The sequence below is a fragment of the Pipra filicauda genome, unplaced genomic scaffold (genome assembly GCF_003945595.2).
Source record: "Pipra filicauda isolate LSUMZ 115617 unplaced genomic scaffold, ASM394559v2 scaffold260_size1094732_pilon, whole genome shotgun sequence".
NCBI classification, from domain to species: Eukaryota; Metazoa; Chordata; class Aves; order Passeriformes; family Pipridae; genus Pipra; species Pipra filicauda.
In genome coordinates, this window is record NW_024104377.1 from 286815 (window position 1) to 304860 (window position 18046).

General features: G+C 39.0%; 1 protein-coding gene across 1 annotated transcript in view; it reads right to left on the reverse strand.

Annotated features, from left to right (window-relative positions):
* The window catches only part of ARHGAP28 (Rho GTPase activating protein 28), a 76280-nt gene that overhangs the window by 10909 nt on the left and 47325 nt on the right, over positions 1-18046 (reverse strand). The window contains exons 4-10 of the mRNA XM_027748511.2: positions 13521-13608; positions 11452-11609; positions 7813-7978; positions 7607-7698; positions 6228-6305; positions 2866-3028; positions 1606-1688 (exon numbers count right to left, since the gene is read on the reverse strand). Coding sequence (XP_027604312.1) covers positions 1606-1688; positions 2866-3028; positions 6228-6305; positions 7607-7698; positions 7813-7978; positions 11452-11609; positions 13521-13608 — 828 coding nt within the window. The remainder of the gene's footprint in view (positions 1-1605; positions 1689-2865; positions 3029-6227; positions 6306-7606; positions 7699-7812; positions 7979-11451; positions 11610-13520; positions 13609-18046) is intronic.

An 18046-nucleotide genomic window follows, 5' to 3' on the forward strand; every position in this document is an offset into this window, starting at 1 on the left:
CCTGCTTTTTTGAACTGTCATGTTGGTGAGGAGGTTGCAGGTGCATGAGAAGTTGAGAGGAGACAAAGTCAGGACAGGTGACTACAACTGACCAAAGGGATGTTCCATACCATATGACATCATGTTTAGTATATAAAGCTGGGGGGGGAAGAAGAAGGAGGGACAGGACTTTTGAAATGATGGCATTTGTCTTTCCAAGTAACCGTTGCGCGCGATGGGGCCCTGCTCTCACGGAGATGGCTGAACACCTGCTTGCCCATCGGAAGCAGTGAATTCATTGTTTTGCTTTGTTTGTGTGTGTGGCTTTTGCTTTTCCTATGAAACTGTCTTTATTTCAACCCATGAGTTTTCTAGCTTTTACCCTTCCGATTCTCTCCCTGATCCCACTGGTGGGGGCGTGAAAGAGCAGCTATATGATGCTTGGTTGATGGCTGGGGTTAAACCACAACAGGTGTTTAGCTGTCTCCTGTGTTAAACCACAAAAAACATACCATTCAAACCACCACCTTTGTACCCTCACATTGCAATTAAAACATTTTTACAAACCCAAGAATTACAAAATAGAAACCGTGTTGGAAAAATTTCTAAAATCTCATTATAGATAGCAAGTAGAGATGCATAGTGAGTTTTGCCATCACTTCTATTTTTGTAAAAAATAGCCTAGTAATAATTAAGACTACTCCTCTAGCATATGTTTTCCATATGCAGCTCTATACCAAAATGAACTTCAGTAGCAGAAAAAAATTCTTTACAGAGCACTACTAGAAGACCTCCAGATGCTTTAAAGAGGGTTGTTCTTGTCCATCATTACTGTATTTAAAACTACAGGTAAAGAAGGCACCTGAACTTGTAAAGTTATATGTAAACTGACTAGTGGGAGACTTTCAAAGGTGGGGGACCTGCATGGTCCTGGTAAACAGAGGACCTGATGAAATGTCTTGGGGCTCCCAGGCAGCTTGTTCCCTTAGGTTTCCTTTATGTAGAAACAAGTCCAAAGATGCAACCAATGTCTCCTAGGGTCAGGACATAGCTGCAGTCAGATTTGGGAGCTCCCAAACACCCAAGATGCTTGAAGCCACTGTGTCTGTATCAGGAAGTAGTACAGCAGGGTGGGCATGGGTTTGTAAGGCCAGCCAACTGAGGACGAGATCCTGACATCTGTGCTACAGATACACATTTTTACTTTGGACTATTTCCAGTCTGGTCCAGTGCTCCAGAAGCCCTTCCATCCTGGGAGTGCACTAGGCAAGTTCCTTGAGGGCAGCTTCTCATTTAAATTCATCCTGGAGAATTTCTTTTATACAGAAAACCCAGAAACTGGACTTTTTTTCTCCAAACTATGTGAACTATGTGAGAAACACGCTTATTTGAAATGGGTGCCCCAGAATAAACGATGCCTGAGACCCAGCAGTTAGGTACCTCCAGCAACTGTTTCTTAATTGCTTGTAAAAGAAATCACAGCCAGGGAATTGGAACATCTTTTCAAGGAGATAATAAAAAACATGGATGAATTCTCTCCTGGTGAATCTTCTGAAAAAAAAAATCTGTCTCATTTAAAAGTCAAAAGCACCACAGATGGCAGGTGATACCAAACAAAGAACTTACCTTGGCTGTATCTCTGTTGGCTTCAGGCAGCAGCATGATCAACAGATGCAAAGCTTGTAGCTGTAACTTGATCTTGGAGATTTCTAAGGATATGAATAATTAATATTTTTGAAATCCCAATTGCAATTGGTTTGTTCAAAAACCTTGTGTGTCAGCAGTTCTAGAAATAACAGCTAGTGCCTGGTTGAGACTAGCATGTTTAGGTGTTGTTTAGGTGTTGATTTTATATTTTCCAAATATAAAATCAATTTAATGAGTGGAGTTTTCCTCATCCCCTTGGATGTTTGTCATATGGAGATACAAGGCTCTATAAAATTCTGTCTACATAGTAACAAGCCAATATTTTTCAGCACTAGCTAGTTTCTCTTAGATATTTGTGTATTTGTTGTAGGGAATAAAATAGTTCCATTCCGCACAGACACCTCCTGTTCAGTCTTCTCCAAATGGCTAAGCCATTGTAACTGCATGCAGTCTGGGACTCTCAAGGAGTACACTCAGGTATGTGAAGGTTACAGGAAAGGGACACCTCCTTCTGTCCTGTAAACTACCTAATGCAGACACTGAAAACTTGGCTGCAATCTTAGGTAAAGTTCCTCAGTTTTCTGTACCAAGTTGCCTAATTAATTCATCATCCTGAGAGTTTCACTCTGTACTAGCTCAAGTGACTTTACAGTGAAGTCATAGGTATGGCAAGGTACAACTGCATTCTTCCTGGAAGAGAAATGAACAAAATGTACTGAGAATGAAAGAGTGTATGTACACTGAAAACACACCTGACTGCCTGAAGCTTTCTGTGATCACACTTATCTCTGTACCAGTATTCTGACCTCAACATAAACCTTAAGAGAAATAAAATCAATCCAAGACAATATTGGCTAAAGGGCTGATTTTGAGTTCACCTTGCAAAAATTTTCATTTGTGAAACTTATAACTGGTGTGAATCAGAGTCTATATATGAAAGTCATTTCTCAGCCATTGTTTACTCATAGTTTTCAAATTTTACATTAAACAGTTGTGTTATTCATACAATACGCTTATACTACTAGCTAAACGCAGATACTTTTTTCTATTTGAAAACAAAATCTTGCAGAAAATTCAAATGTTTAGGCAGTGCACTGGGCCTGTTTTTCTTGCACTGGGCATGTTTTTCTCTCTACTTCAGAGAGAGAAAAAAATCAGTACTTCAGAAAGGGAAAAAAATGTAATGTCTACTCTTCCATTTTATCTAGATCAGTCCACACTAACTCCATTTCCACATACTTTCCACTAGTGTGATGAAAGCAGGCAGATATTCTACTGTGAAGAGTGGGCTTGGGAGTTCTCTTATAAACATTTTCAGCAGTCCCGCTGCATCATTATTTCGTACTTGGTCCCAGTCAAAAGTGTCTTCGTAAAATTTTGCCTCAAGTTCTTGATGGAGATTCTGAAAGATAAAAGAAACGTTTGGCCTTTAATCATTGTTGCTGACCCAGCAGTTTGCCATCACTTCAGAAGTCCCATTAACAAAGAGAATGCAGGTTTTGCACAGCACTTGAACTAAGGTAGCCCTAAACCACTGGCAGTCTTACACCCACATGGAGTTAAGAGCAGGTTAGCAAATCAAATTCCTGGGGATATTTGGCAACCCAGGCTAAATATGGTTTGCTATAGCTAAATTTCTGCCAGTGACCCCTTTGAACCATCTTAAAGCAAGACAATGTTGTGCAATGTCTTAGAACTAGAAACAGAAAACTCAGTTAACCGGGATCTTTTAAACACAGCTGTTCTTTTTGTTTAAAACACTCTCCAGAGGTTTTGACCCTTAAATCACAAAGGAGTGGTGTTTCTTCCTCACTGCTAGTGAACTCGCTAGATAGACTGTTGGCACCTGAATTCATGTGCCTTTAGCAAATGGCTTTAACTTTGTGTCTTCCTGTCTTTAGAAGGAAATTTTATGTCAGAATAATTATAGTTAGATTTGGTCAGAGTGCAGGAAAATAAAGGTATCAAACCATTACTGTCAGAAAAACCTCCACTTGAGGCATAACCCCCCTGAACCCCTAAAACTCAAAAAACACAAGAGAGGTCTAAGAATTGATGATTATACCATTTTAGACGCCCCTTTAATCCTCTTGTTCTACTATGTAAGCTGCATAATAGAGGTCTGTTTAGTTCTGGAGGGTCACTAATCAGAGTTCAACACACGTGTGAATGGGAAATACTTAGCAAGGTTCCTAGTAGGAACAGAGTTTGGTTTCAAACCCAGATGACTGTTTGAAAAATGCAAGCTCCTCAAAAAATTGTTGAGTTAAAATGATTGAAGGATGCTATTGTAATATAAGGATATCCATAAATAACACAGCTTTCACGATTATTACTGGCCAAACACTGTCTTATCCATAGGAGGGTGGTTGCTGCCTTTTATGAGACCATTTATGACAAAGTTGTATCTGTAGCAAATATTCAGGTTTCAGATCATGTTTTTGTCAAATGTTCTTTAATATTATGCAAAAAGTTTAGTCTGCTCAGGCAGAAAAGCTTTTAAAAATGAATTCTGTTTACCACGTCTCACATGAATGGAAGGAAATTACATATCAAATACAGTCACACATAATGAAGTAGAATGGTTGCACAAAAGGAAGTAGAAAGTCATTCAGGATTTGGCATATAATGTTACAGTCTCATTTTTACTAGCACATTTAACTGGTTGTAATCTGGGCTATCTCAGCTTCCTCTGTATTCACATCCTTTGCACATAATCCATACAAACACCTAGACTAAATTCTCTCCTGGTAATTGACTGGGAAATGTGGAACAGAAATCCTCACCTCATCAAAAGCACAAGAGGACAGATATCTACTCCACATTTTTCTGCTGAGAACTGGGAAAAAGCCGCAGAAAGAGAAAGCAAGATCTTTGAAACACAAACATTTTATATATATATATATATAAGCAGGTAAGAATATATATTATACACCCAATTCCCTCCACCCCTCATATATGTATGCATCTAAATACTTCTAAAATATGTGTTTGCAGGTTTTTTTAAACATGATTGACCCTACACTAGACCATCATACATTTTTTGTTCACTGGAACTTCTGTTACAAACCAGATTGCGGAGGAAAACTTGTATTTCTATATTCTTTGTTTTATAGAACAGTAACCTTTAATCACTTCCATACGCCTTTTCTTTCTCCAAACAAGACTGAAATAAAGTTGGAATGCCCTCAAATCCTAATGTCATAATAATGTATGAAGGCTTTGAAGGATGAAATCTGGATCTGCTTTGAAAAAATCTCTCTTGCTCGTTGGCTCGTTGGACAGACTTAAATAAAACCAAAACTCAAATAATTTACAACTTTCATATGGGCAGTTTAATTTACCACCCAGTATAAGAGAGTTACATATAAAGTCATACCTTATAGCAGCTCCCTGGATATGGGCTGTGAATAAGAAGTGAACAATACACAGTACACTGTACACAAAGAATATGAAAATAATTGAATTAGAGCACAGCCCTGTGTTGTAATCTCCCTGAAGAGGTTGGTAAGATTTGAGATTGTGTGAAATAACATTTAAGCATTCATATGAAAAAAGGAGGAAGCTGAAAAGTACAGGGCAAATTAGGAACTTCCTTCTGCAAGATGTGGCACTTTTCAAGCCACTGGGTACTTTTATCAATCCACAGAGTCAAAGGAGCTGGGATACTACTGCCTATCTTTGGTGTGTTTCACATAATGTTACTTTTCCGTGTACAGTCATTTTTGATGATTCTCAGCTCCAGCCAGTTTAGCAATCCCCAACATTTGTATGGCTGCCACAACGTTGAGACTTCCTACCCCAGAAAGCAAGGCTAACTTTCTTGAGGATGAGAAAGTGGGAGTAAAATGCACTATAAGGTGTTTCTTAAACCAGAACAAAAAAAGCCTGGGGGAAAAAAAAAAAAAGGCAAAAATGTGGGAATGAGGTAGACACTACTAAGCCCAGAAAAAAACACCAACCCAACAAAAACCACCTTGTTTTCCTAATTTGCCTGTGCCAGCTTCCAGAATCAAGTTAGTCTGGAGAAACAATAGCAAGCATTACTGCCCCACAATGTCAAGAGACTGGGTACCAACTATCCTGTGTTCACAGCTCGAAAACAGCCTGTGAAAATGCAGTACTTCAGGCTGCCAGCAGTGAACATATGCCAAATTTCTCTCACTTGGAATATGAAATTGTAAGATCACAGAAGATAAATGAGAAATAAAATGCCACAGAGGTTAAAAAGACATAGAATAAGATCTTTATCTGATGTTCACTGAGTTTAGCAACTTTGAATTTCTGAAATAAATTAAAACAGAGATAAGATCATAGCAATTTTGGATGACAGAGATAAACTGAAAGGTTCCCTCAATGTTTCATGGAGAAAAACTGCATTCAACATCAAGACTGTGCTTTATATAGAACACTAACTAAAGAAAGCAATGGACCACATGTTCTGTGCATTACTGGTTCCCAGGAACCGATCTAACCTTTCACTGGCAGGAGAAGGAGCTAGACACATCAGTATTTATGTGCAGTGTGAATTTATGTGTGTGATGTATTATTTTACACAGAGTCTGCGGTCCAGAAGATGGAAAACTGGCATGAGTGTGTACCTTGACTCTGGAGGCAGATCCAGGAACCCGTAGAATTCCTTCAGTTTCCAAACCTGTTTCCTCAAGCTTGAGCAGCAACTGAAAGACAACAAAACACTCAGAAGGGAAAATACTCAAAATCACTTAAGAATACTATTCACTTTTTTTTCAATCTTGGTATCCTTGAAACTAATTTGAAAAAGATACATTTCTATGGAATTTGCTCATGAAAAGATGCCAGCTCATGTAAATAAACCTGCCTAATTTGTTCTCCATATTCCTGAACCTGAACTAAGGAGTATGCAGCGTATGGAAAACTGCTAATGAAATAGGCCCCTCTGTCCTAGACTTGAGAGTTGTCACTGCTATAGAACAATTAACACATAAATGTATTATTAAAAGAGTAGATACACTGGATAAAATACAGTGGTGTACTGAAGGAAAAATAACCTCTGAGAAATGTTGAAGTATGCCCCAAAAGCATAATGGAAAGGTCCATAGATAACATATGTTTTTGGGAACTGAGAACTCAGATTAGAGAATGATCCTAGGATATTTTATTTTGAAATTTCTGCCAATAGAGGAATAAGCTTTCCATTCTAATTCTTTATTAGAAAAATAAATATGTTTTCATTTGACATAATTTTGAACATTGGAAAAAATAGTTTCCTAGCATTCAATCATACAGCTCTGGATTTTCACCACCAGATCTTCTTCCTGCCCTAACTTGGATTCTTCTAATTTCCCATAGTATTTTGACAGGGGAGCTGTGGAGCTAAATGCCAAGTCATGTAAATGTTCAAGTTGTGTCAGTCTTTCCCCTAACACTCCACACCACTTTCCCTTTTGTCAGTATTTACAGGGAAACTTGCTGTAATTGCACATGTACTTGTGTCTGTGTACCTGTCTCCAAGACATCCACTAGATGTCATTGTACTGCCAAATGGCTCATATAAGTGTTGTCATACAAACCTCAATGAGAAGATATCACTTCTATTCTGGAAATAATAGCTAAGTAATACCTACAGTTTCAATTACTGTGAAATTAAAGCTCCTGAGACAACTCACATCTGCCATTTCTGCACATACATAATTTTGCCTGGCTCTCTAGTTTAACAAAAAAGGGAAATAGAAAGACATTTTTTTCCTAAAGTTTCCTGTGTGGTTTCATATCATTACAAAAATAAAATGAAGTCCCCACCACAGATAAAACACACAAAAGGAGTAAATTTTGTCTCCTTGTCAAGAGGTTTTCAAACCACAATATACAGTCAGACAGCCTGTATGCACCCGCAAGCCTGTAAAGCCTGCATCTTCTCTCATCCGATGACTCATTTGAGTGTCAATGCAAATGACAGAGAAGCAAATCTTATTGTCCAAGCAAGCTGAGTTATACTCACTTTTTGGAAGATAAGGGGAACTTTTATTCCAGGAACCTTCTTTTGATCGTTCTCCAGCAGCACAGTGAGAGGGACTCCGAAAAGACCATTCTCTTAAAAATAATAACAACAAATGTGAAAAAAAGGAAACACAGCCTCGTATGCGCCTTCTTTGCAATGCTGATCGACACGCAAGTGGCTGCAAAGGGGATGCCGTAGCACAGTACCTCGTCCCCGCACTCTCTCTGCACGGTTCCTCTTCAGTTCCACCCCCAGCGCATCGTAGAAGGCTGTTAGCTCAATCAGGGAGAGGTAGCGGATCTTCTTCATGTCTTCAGGGGAGAGGTCTCCAACCTCTGTCAGTCCAAACCGGCTTTTCCGAACAACGAATTTCTACAGTAGAGATGGGTCGCATCTTTATTTGCACAAAAACTGCAAGGAGCGAATTTTTGTTTTGAAGGAGGTGCCCGTATGTGATAGGAAGTCATGTTAGGGTAGATGGATAACAAAAAAAAGATGAACTATAGCTCTATATATTGGTCTGGTATGATGACATCGTGTCCACCTGAACATAAAATTGAGCTTCTTGCTCACTATGTTCCCTTGCAGTTTGACTGGGAATTGGTGTTGGAGCACCTCTGTGCCTGTACTCCAGCTAGGACAAATGAGCTACGTACTCCTTTCAAACTTTTGCCCTGTTTCAGCAGGATGCAACATTTTGCTCTGCTTCTGCCTTCCCCAAAATGTCTTGAATGCTGTTGAAGTAGCTGACACAGTTCATCATGGATATGGTTGTGTATCAATCATGTGTCTGTAACAAACACATGCCTGCTTAGCATAATGCTATTAATTTATGAGGTCTAACAGAAGAGTTCAAACTAAAGACCTGTGGAAAAGCCTAGAAGCAAAATTACTTAGTCCTCATGCCAACCTGCCAATTTAATGGTATTTTTTATTGCTTAAAAAGCATTTGGGCTTAGAAGCAGGACTCCCAACAGCTAAGAAATAACTTATTCAAGTAGACTTGAACTAAATGATACTGAGGAATTTGAGGGCATGTGAAGATTTCTACATGTTTTAGAAACTGCAGTGTTGTAGACCGGAGCCAGGAATGTTGCCTCGTGACAGACACATTTGTACAAATGTCAAAAAGAACAAATACCCATCAGTTTCTAACATAATTGTTAGACATAATAACAAAGTTACAGTAAAAAACATGCTTTTCAAAGATCTTTGGCATTGTATGTCTTTTTAATTTAATTGTACTTTAAAAAAACGTTAGAGATATAAACAAAAAGTATTACAAATCATCTCCTCCCTTTAGGGATCTGAGTGGAAACCCAGCCTTTAATAATGTTTTGCTTCTGGAGATTTCAGCCCAGTCTTTCTTTTTTTTAAACAAATTTGGACTCGATAGGTTTAAACCATCTTTAAATGAAACCAGTTAAACTAATTAAATAAAAAGCAAACAAAAAAAATTTAAACGTACACCAGATTTCAAAAACAAGAGACTACAAAGGACATCTAGATCATGTAGTTTAGGACTTCCTAAATTATACTGCACATGGTCAATAGGGGTTAATAATAATTGGGGCAGAAAGAGTTCAGGGAACAGAATAACTAATGAACATGCTGTCTGTAGCATTTTAGCCCAAAATATTCCTTTTGTAGAACAGAGCAATTCCACAATTCCCTGAGACTTAATAATGTAATAAAAGTTGCATTCAGGACAGTCTTCTGAAGATACATGAAATACTAAAGAATATCTATGCATTTTGGTTCCAGTGATGCAAAAAGTCCAAAAGCAGTCAAAGCACAATAAATCACCTTGAAAATAAGAAAAAAAATCAGATAGTACACGTATATTTTCTGAGGGGAAAGTGAAAAGGTATGTTTGCCCGTGAAAAAATTCCAAACACTCAAAACTGATTACAAAGGGTGCTACAATGATTTTCCATGGTGGCTGTTTGAGTCCTAGGGTCACTATGATGTGATGCTATGGTTAGCACAAGGTTTGGGGCTGGGCCTCTTTCTTCTGTCTTGTGTCACAATTTTCCAGTGGTTTTTCTTATGAACAGTCGTGTCAAAATATGCATCACTGAAGGAGGCTGTGCTATCTTGAAATTTGATTACTAATGTTTTGGCTAAGGACCATGTCTGATATATTTTGTGATGTTGTTTCTATGTGGAACTACGTAGTGTATTCAGATGGGCCTGATATGCTTACTGACTCGTAGCTTTGTAATATCTTTGACTAAGTCACATGGATTATGGTCCCGTGTTGGGGAAACTGCATGTAACGCTATGCAGCCAAGGTTGTTGAGGTGGCCATTCTGGGAGCTGCATGGGACATGCTATTTTATGACATACAATATATCTTTGTGCAGCTCTGTATACGCTATCCATGACGTTGGTTATGTTGTCAGACCTGCCCTGGAGAAAGTATGATGTTGCACAGTCTTCAGTCTAGCCCCATTGGCCCACCATGGGGAAGGAGGGACAGTCCTCCAGGGTATAGGTGGCTGGTTGCTTGGTGTAACAGAGCAAGAGGTGAGGCCCATGACAGTCTGAGTCATTATGGGAAAAAAACAAATACCATGAGTGACAGCAGATGAAGTACGGGGAATGCCAACATCAACAGCTATGACTGTTGACTTTATTTAGAAATCTCTCTCTGTAATGACCTTTCTTATTTCTTGTGTACTCATGAACTCACAAAATGATGTCCTGTATGCAGAGTAGTTCAACCCCAGCACAAGACTGGCTTTTTCTAAAACTAATCGATTATGAATCCACAGATCCATGATATTCAATGTGGCATCTTCACTCTTTGTCAGCAGTTTCCTTCCTCTGTCAACTGCAAATTTTCTGAGCTGTTGCAGAGAACAATTTGTGTGTGTGCATGTGGTAGTAAAGGCCAAAATTATGATGAATGCAGAAATACCCGTACTTTCCACAGGACACCAAGTTATCCCCCCAAAAAACCCCAAAACAACCAAAGACACAATAAAACACAGGGATTTCACACAAGTTGTGTAATCTACTTGGTGTCTTATCTTTTGACAAGCAAGCTTACTTCTGCATCTCAGCTTCTTCCTTGGTAGAGTCTGAGATGGACAAATGAACGTCTGTGTGGATTATAACAGCTTCAGATTAGTTCAGGATCTCAGGACATCATGACACTCAGGAAATGCTTCCAAATAACTTACAGCTGACATCATACATGTCACTAAAAAGGCGGTATATGAAGCACTAAACTAATGCTTCCAGTGATGGAAGTTGTGAGAGCTGATGGAAGTAGAAAACAGACTTCCTTGACTTCACAAAATAATTCCAGATAATGACAAAACTGCTCAGTGTATGTCTGGTTGGATGATATAGTATTTCCTATAGCACTGAATACTGATTGGAAACAGTCAGTACTGCTGCAGGTCTAAAGTTTGCTTTCCTCTCTTCATCTATGGAGCAATTTTAAATCCATATGTTAACTAAGGCAGATAATCTGTGGGGGAATAAAGTAGGAAAGCAAACCCATAATGAAAATGATTGTTAGTTTTCATGCCAGTAAGAGGTTTTTATTTCTGCATGAAAAAATTGTGGATGATGCAATATTTGTGGACTGAGTTACACACATTCATCTGTGATGGGTACAAGTAAAGACCTGGCTTGGATATCCATATTAACTTTGGTGCCTCTCTGGGAGTCAATCACAGGCAGAAGGCAGGCACAGGAGGCAGTCTCTACAAAGCATGCGTCTAAAAGGACAGCTCATGTATCTTAAGAGACTCCAACAGTGCTGGGGTGTAAAGCAGGAAATTGCTGTATTAAAGAAAACAACCAAGGAAATATGTCGAGAACAAACTTACAGGCAAAGCCGAGTCTTCTTTTTTGAACCTCTGATTTTTTGGCCACTCTTGGGTTTTTGGAAGGACTGTAATGGATTCTGAGAAAGAGACCTCATAAGAGAGCTCTTCTGTTACGGATGGGCTGCCTTTATCTAGTCCGCAGTCTAGACAGCTAGTAGCTGAAAATAAGGGAAATAATATATGAATGCTGAATATATGCTTGCATTTAGTACAGAGACATTAAAAAATTAAACCAAGATGACAAAAGTCTTGAGACAGTAATAAAGGAAGTGCTTCAAAGAGGAGTTTCAGTGCAAACCACAGCATGTTCCTGTTTTGTCTGGAGGAAATAACCCCTTAGAAATAAAATCCCTATTTTCATTTTAGATTATTTAACTTGTTGCTTTCTGTGAGAAAGATAGTCAAGCTGGAACTTCCTGTTTATCAGGAATTCCAAAGTTTTTGTACTCTGTCCTTGTCTACCCAAGCCAGCAAACTGTGGTGGCACTTGTCTAATGAACAATTAAAAATAAAAGGTCTTGACAGAAAAATGCTGTTGACACAGTTTCTTAGGTTACTTATAATCATAAGACATTGTGCATATATTTTATGTGGTCACAGACATACATTTCTCAATGTTGACAGTTTAGTTGTATAGCACCGAAACACGACACAATGTACAATATTCCAGTTTGAAAAACACTGTATCTACTGGCATTTATGGTAGATACTGTGAACTGACTTATTGCTCTTTAGTTACCTCCTGAAATTAGTGGATGCCAGAGGAAAATTTTTGAAATCAGTACAATCAAGTTCAGTAATATGCTATTGTCATGGAATCCAAAGTGTGATAACATATATGAGTTCCAGTGTTGCCAACTTTCACGACAGATCTCTCATATCTCAGGTCAATTTTTATTTTCCCTTAAGGTCCAACTCCTAGACTCACCTAACTGGAATATAATCATAAATTTAACTGAAAGTGAAGTAAAATTTCATCACCCAGGATTGCAGGAAAGAATTTACTAACATGACCCAAATGTGTTCAAAAGCCATGGAAATCAGAAAGTGAATTAAAAAACATTACATATTTTATAAACCTGTGCATGTCCCATGTTTTTTGAATCACTGCATTAACAGATACAAGGATTTAAATATTTTTTGCAACACCCTTGGTTTGCAAGTCAGATATGAAAAAAGCTAAGTGTGTTATTGAGTGGCTTCCAGATTTTGAACTGTGGATTTAGATTTTATCTAATAGCCAAGCCATTTAAGATGTTTTCCATCTCTCTTTCCCCCCTTGGACCTGGGACCACAGACTGTCTACAGTAGCCCTGGGAAGTCGGTTCCCCATCTGCTGCAGTACAACTGCTTGAAGAGCAGAAGTATCAGGAGAGCAGCTTTTGCCACCAAGGAAAATGCCTGTGGCACTATACCCAGAGGTAAACATCCAAGGGACTAGTTTAGTAACTTGGGTATTAATATTAATTTAGTTAAGCCCTGAACAATGTGGATGGGAAAAGCTTTCAAAATAAAAGATGGACTTTCTCATGGAAGGCTACTGACAGTTATCCAGACACTAAGTAGAGTAGAGCTATTGTTTTCATTAGCAGTGCCAGTCACTGTCAGGACAAAGCATTTAAGGGGTAACACCATTAGTGGATCAGAATAATAGGGCAGAACCACGAAAATGATCCATTTCTAATACTGCAGTTTTTGCAGTACCAGAGAAATGTGGAGGAAAATAAGAATCTTTCTTGTCATGATATGCAAAAAGAAAATACACTGATGATACAGTTTGGACAAATTCTGCAAAATATTGTTTAGTGATTGTTTTAACAATCCCAGCCTTGCAATGATCAGTATTTTTTAGATGCTGATGCCTCAAGGGCAGCAGTCTGAGTAGTACAACACTGGTCATTAATAGGAAACTTTGGGTCCTGCATGACAATAAGCTGACAATGATTTTAAGGAAATATATGCAGCACTGCCTCAACATGAAAGAGGGGACTAACCCCTGAACCACAAAAGGGTCTGTCTATCATTTTTCCAGGAGAAAGAGAATACTGGTTACATGTTGTCATACTCACAGGTAACTGATTTCCAAACTGCCTTCTGCCCAGGGAGCTGGATACCGTTAGAAGGAACTGGTGGCACTGGAACTGTCTCAAATGTGAGCTGATAAGCAAAGAAAAATGATCAGACTACAGTGAAGGTAAAAGTCGATGGACAAAAACTACTACAGTTCAAGCAACAGTATATCATTCTCAGCTTACACTGTTTTGAAAAGATAGAACAATCTGTTGTGATTCTCAAGAGCATATTTTTCATAGCCAAGACTGAGAATTAATTTTGCTCAGTCTGTATAGATTTGATCATGTTGAGGTCAGTAATATTACAGCTTGCTGTACCTAATGAGTCCTGTCCTACATAATGACTGAAATTAGCTAAGTAAATTACTGTACAGAACTATACTAAGAAAAAAATCCTTGTAGAACTGTAATTCATCCTGCTTTTAATCATTTTGGCCACAAATCTTTTTGAAGAATCTTTGGCACATGTTGAATATCTGCTGTTCCCAGGCATCTGTCAGAAATCAGGCTTCTTTGGTGTCTCTTGCAATTTGGGCACCAGCAAGTTATTAATGGGCAGATGTCCTCCCACATACTAACATTTTTATCGGTGGACTGCAAAAAACGTTCTGAGGGAACGAAGAAATTTTCTATAGTAAAATTAATTTCTTTCCACTCCAAAAGTCATTCTGCACTGCAGAGAAAGAGCTTAGTAGCCCAGGGGGTGACTTTCAAACAGTGTCACCTCTTATTGGCAGTGGAATTTAGGCTTTGTTCTCAGCAGTTCTGTGACTCATAAAGACAAATTCGAGTGTTTCTGTGTACATGGGGCAGTAGCAGCTCATCTATGTGTTCATGGGTAAAAAAAACAAAATTACAAATCAAGGTCATGAATTAAAGAAATAGTCTGAAGATTACTCTGTGAAAATGACTACAATATTCCAAACCTTTCTCGTATTTTTTTCTGCTGTCTTCTGCATCCTTGTGGGAGTCCTTGGAGCCTCCGCCTTTCTCAAACCTGCTGCCTCACCCTCTTTGAACCTGATGGAGCAGCTCCAGTTTTCTAGCTGAACCTACATCTGAGAGACCCCATTAGCCCTCAATACCCACTCTTTAAATTGCTTTTTAAATTGCTAAATCGGCTGTTTATCAACAACCAGCAATGCCTCAGGGCAGAAATTTTGTCTTCCCCATTTGTAGCCAACACACAGGAGCAACATTCAGGCTGCTAAAAAATGTCATATATTTAAAAGACAGGCAGCTCTTCAAATTGGAAGCCTGAAATAATGTTGCGGTTGTTTTATTCTGCCTTATCCTCTGAGCTATTTGGGTAACAAAGTCAAATGTAACATGAACAAAATCTCTCCTGAGAGACTCCATTCAATAGCCTGCGAACTTGAGAGCAAACAGGATTTAAGTCACATGGACTTCCTTTGCCAGAAGACTGTAAGGACTACCGATTTTTTGAAAAGGAGAACTATAGGATGCTTTTATGATAAAATCCCACAACATTTACATAAAAAGCTTCAGGACATTAAAAATGCTATAAATTTCAGGTGGGAGTATGGAAGTGGAGGAGATGGTTAGACCTGTCTCACCAGTTTGGGAAAATCAACCATAAAAGTACTTATGCTTCTGCTTAAGTTCCAGATGGAGAAATTAATGGTAAACATTAGCAACTCCCTCATTTACTTTCAGTGCTCAGAATGTCTGACCCTTCTAACAGTTTTCAGAATAGATTTACAATGAGTCAAGTTTATTAAGGAAAAAAATACTTCCAGCCTTGTTACAAGGGTGAAGTCGATAGCAAAGCACCTGCAGTAACCCGCTTCCATAAAGCACAGAGCCAGTGGAAAGGAGCAGACAGCACACCTCTGCTTCACACCCATCAGGGCTTGCAACAGCCTGTGAGCTGCTCTAGCTTCTGGCAATTATAGAATAATGTGGATCATGCACAGTATCAGGGGTAGCTAAAATGTCATATTCTCAGTCTCTTTTCCCAGCCTCCACGGCGAGAGTGTACAAAGAAGCCAAATCTATGTCCCTTTTGTGAAAATGTCTTCCTTCCCCCCCATTTTACTTTTTTAAAATCTTAAGATAATATGATAAAAAGAAAGGGAAGACTAGGAATAAAACCTTTTTAATACATGAATTTTAAAGATCCAGATTATTTCTGTAGTATAAAAGAAGAATAAAAAACTGTGGAAGATCTTAATGAATGTGAAAGACCAAGAGTCAAATTGTGTCCTTAACTAAACTGGAACAGCTTTATTCATCTGGCTGGGGCTCCAGCTAAGGTGCAGCTTCTCATACGCTGATTTCTGTCTGAAAGTGATTCATTAGACATATTAAAAATGAACCCACTGTTTACTGCCACAATGTACACAGGAATTTCCAACGGGGAGAGGAAATCAGAAGAGCAAGGAGAAGCTGGAGATGAGGTTGGTAGTTCTTTAGTAGCTACCCTCATTGTAGAAGATGTAAAACCAAATCATTGCAGCACCTAAGCAACCAAATTCTAATGTCAGCCCTGTAGCTAAGGGAAATAAAGGCAGAGGAGGATAACCTTATAGTTCTGGTCAGGACATAATTTGCCAATGTTTTGAATATATTCATATTTCCAAGCACTGTCATTACAAACACCTTTTCATGCAAATAGGTCTGGGTTAGTGATTTCTCCTTAATCAGAACATGATTTTCTCATGCACTGCTGAAGTAAAATGCTTCTAAAAACTCTTAAGGAGTTTCACAAGGCATAGAGCTGGGCTTTTAATGAGCATGATGCACTTCCTCCCTCCAATAACAAAATCCATGTGTGTGTGTGTCCATTTGTATTCTGCTGATTTTTCTAGGCTTTGAGCACTAGCAATGCCAATGGCTTCTGATGGAAGCAGCAGGGTACCAGCAGTAAGAAAAATCAGGCCACAGTGATTAATAAACCATCCAATTTAAAACTCGGTATTGTGGCTGTCAGTCGAGGCTCCTGGCTGTAGACCTGTCTGAAGCAGAGCAAAAGCACCTCAGCTGGGACAGGCTGCTCTTCCAAGGCATGGCTCTTGCAAGGGTGATGTACCACAGGGGCAGCATTTTGCCCCCAGGGATCATGGCACCTTTCCAGGATAGGCAACAGAAAAAAAAAAAATCCAAACAAAACGAGGAATGGCTGCATTTCCTTTTATTTGAGACCAGTTTGTCCGTTGAGGGAACACTCCTGCCCTGAGGGGATGGACCTCAAGGCAGGATGACTGAAAAAGCACCCTTTGCTCTGTGTTGACTCCCGCAGAGGCAGGCCACCAGGCAGTAGTAGCAAAACATGTAGCAGGGAGGCTTTTTTTTTTTTTTTCAGAACAGAGACAAAAAACTAGGGCAAATCTATCTTTCTTTTCCCCCACTCCAGATGACAACTATTTACGCCTCTTTAGTGATCCCCTAAATCTCATCTCAGGTGACCTTACTGAGCTAATCACCTTTTATCTCATCATTAGCCACAGAAGACAGTAAACCATTCTGTAACCCATCCCTCTAGGCTCTTGCAATTCTTAGGTCGTTGGGAAGAAGGTGTAAATCCATCCTCCTAATGGGGAGGATTATAGAGTTATGTGAAACAATTAGAGCTGTTTTGCTATTCGCACCATGATTACTTCTTCCTTCCCAACAGAAAGGCAGGATGGGAAAGCAAAACTTCACGTCATTTCAAGCAGTCTCCTTACCAGCCTCTCTTCAGCAGCTGTGCTGAAAAGATTTGCCCCTTCCCGTCTCCTGTCGCTCTTTTCTTTTTGCTGGGTTGTTTTTAATGCGGATCTCTTTCCTAAGCTGATTCATCACAAAGATTCACCGCCAGCCGTAGTGCCGTGCCCAAAGAGGCAGCAGAGCGCGAGGGACTGCTGATACCCCCTAACAAAGACTGCTCGGGAAACCCTTAGGTCGGGAACACAAGCTCCTCTGAAGTGTTTATCCCTGAAGAGCTGATAATTAGCACAAAGTTCCTAAATCCCATAATAAGCAGCAGAGATAGGAGCAATGGTCAATAGGAAAACCAAAAGGGTGCTGGGAACCTTTCAGGCTTTTAGAAATACAATCTTTCACAGTCCATTGGAGGGAAGTGATGGTGTGTTCTGCAGTTGTATTTGTGCATCTGTGTTTAACATTTAGTCAAGCACCTGCCTAACTGCATATTTTTGTGGGAAGAAAAATTAGAAGACTTAATTACTTATTTGATTCTATCTTTTAGACTTTAAAAATACAGAAGTAGTAAGTGAACTGAATTTCAGAGGAAGTGAAAAAGCGATTTGAAAGGCAATTGGCTCTGAAGATACAAATTCCTCTAGCAACTGAGAAACTTCAGAAAGTGAGAAAGTAGAAAATAAGCAGGTCAAAAATACATCAATAATGTGCCTATCTGAGAGAACGGTACAACATTTATTTTTCTGATTGAATTTTATTAGGAAACTTTAGTTTTTTTAAACACATTAACGTTTACAAAGACTCGAGTCAGGAGATGTGTGCTAATCTAATTAGAAGAACCATCAGCTTTTTAACGTTCA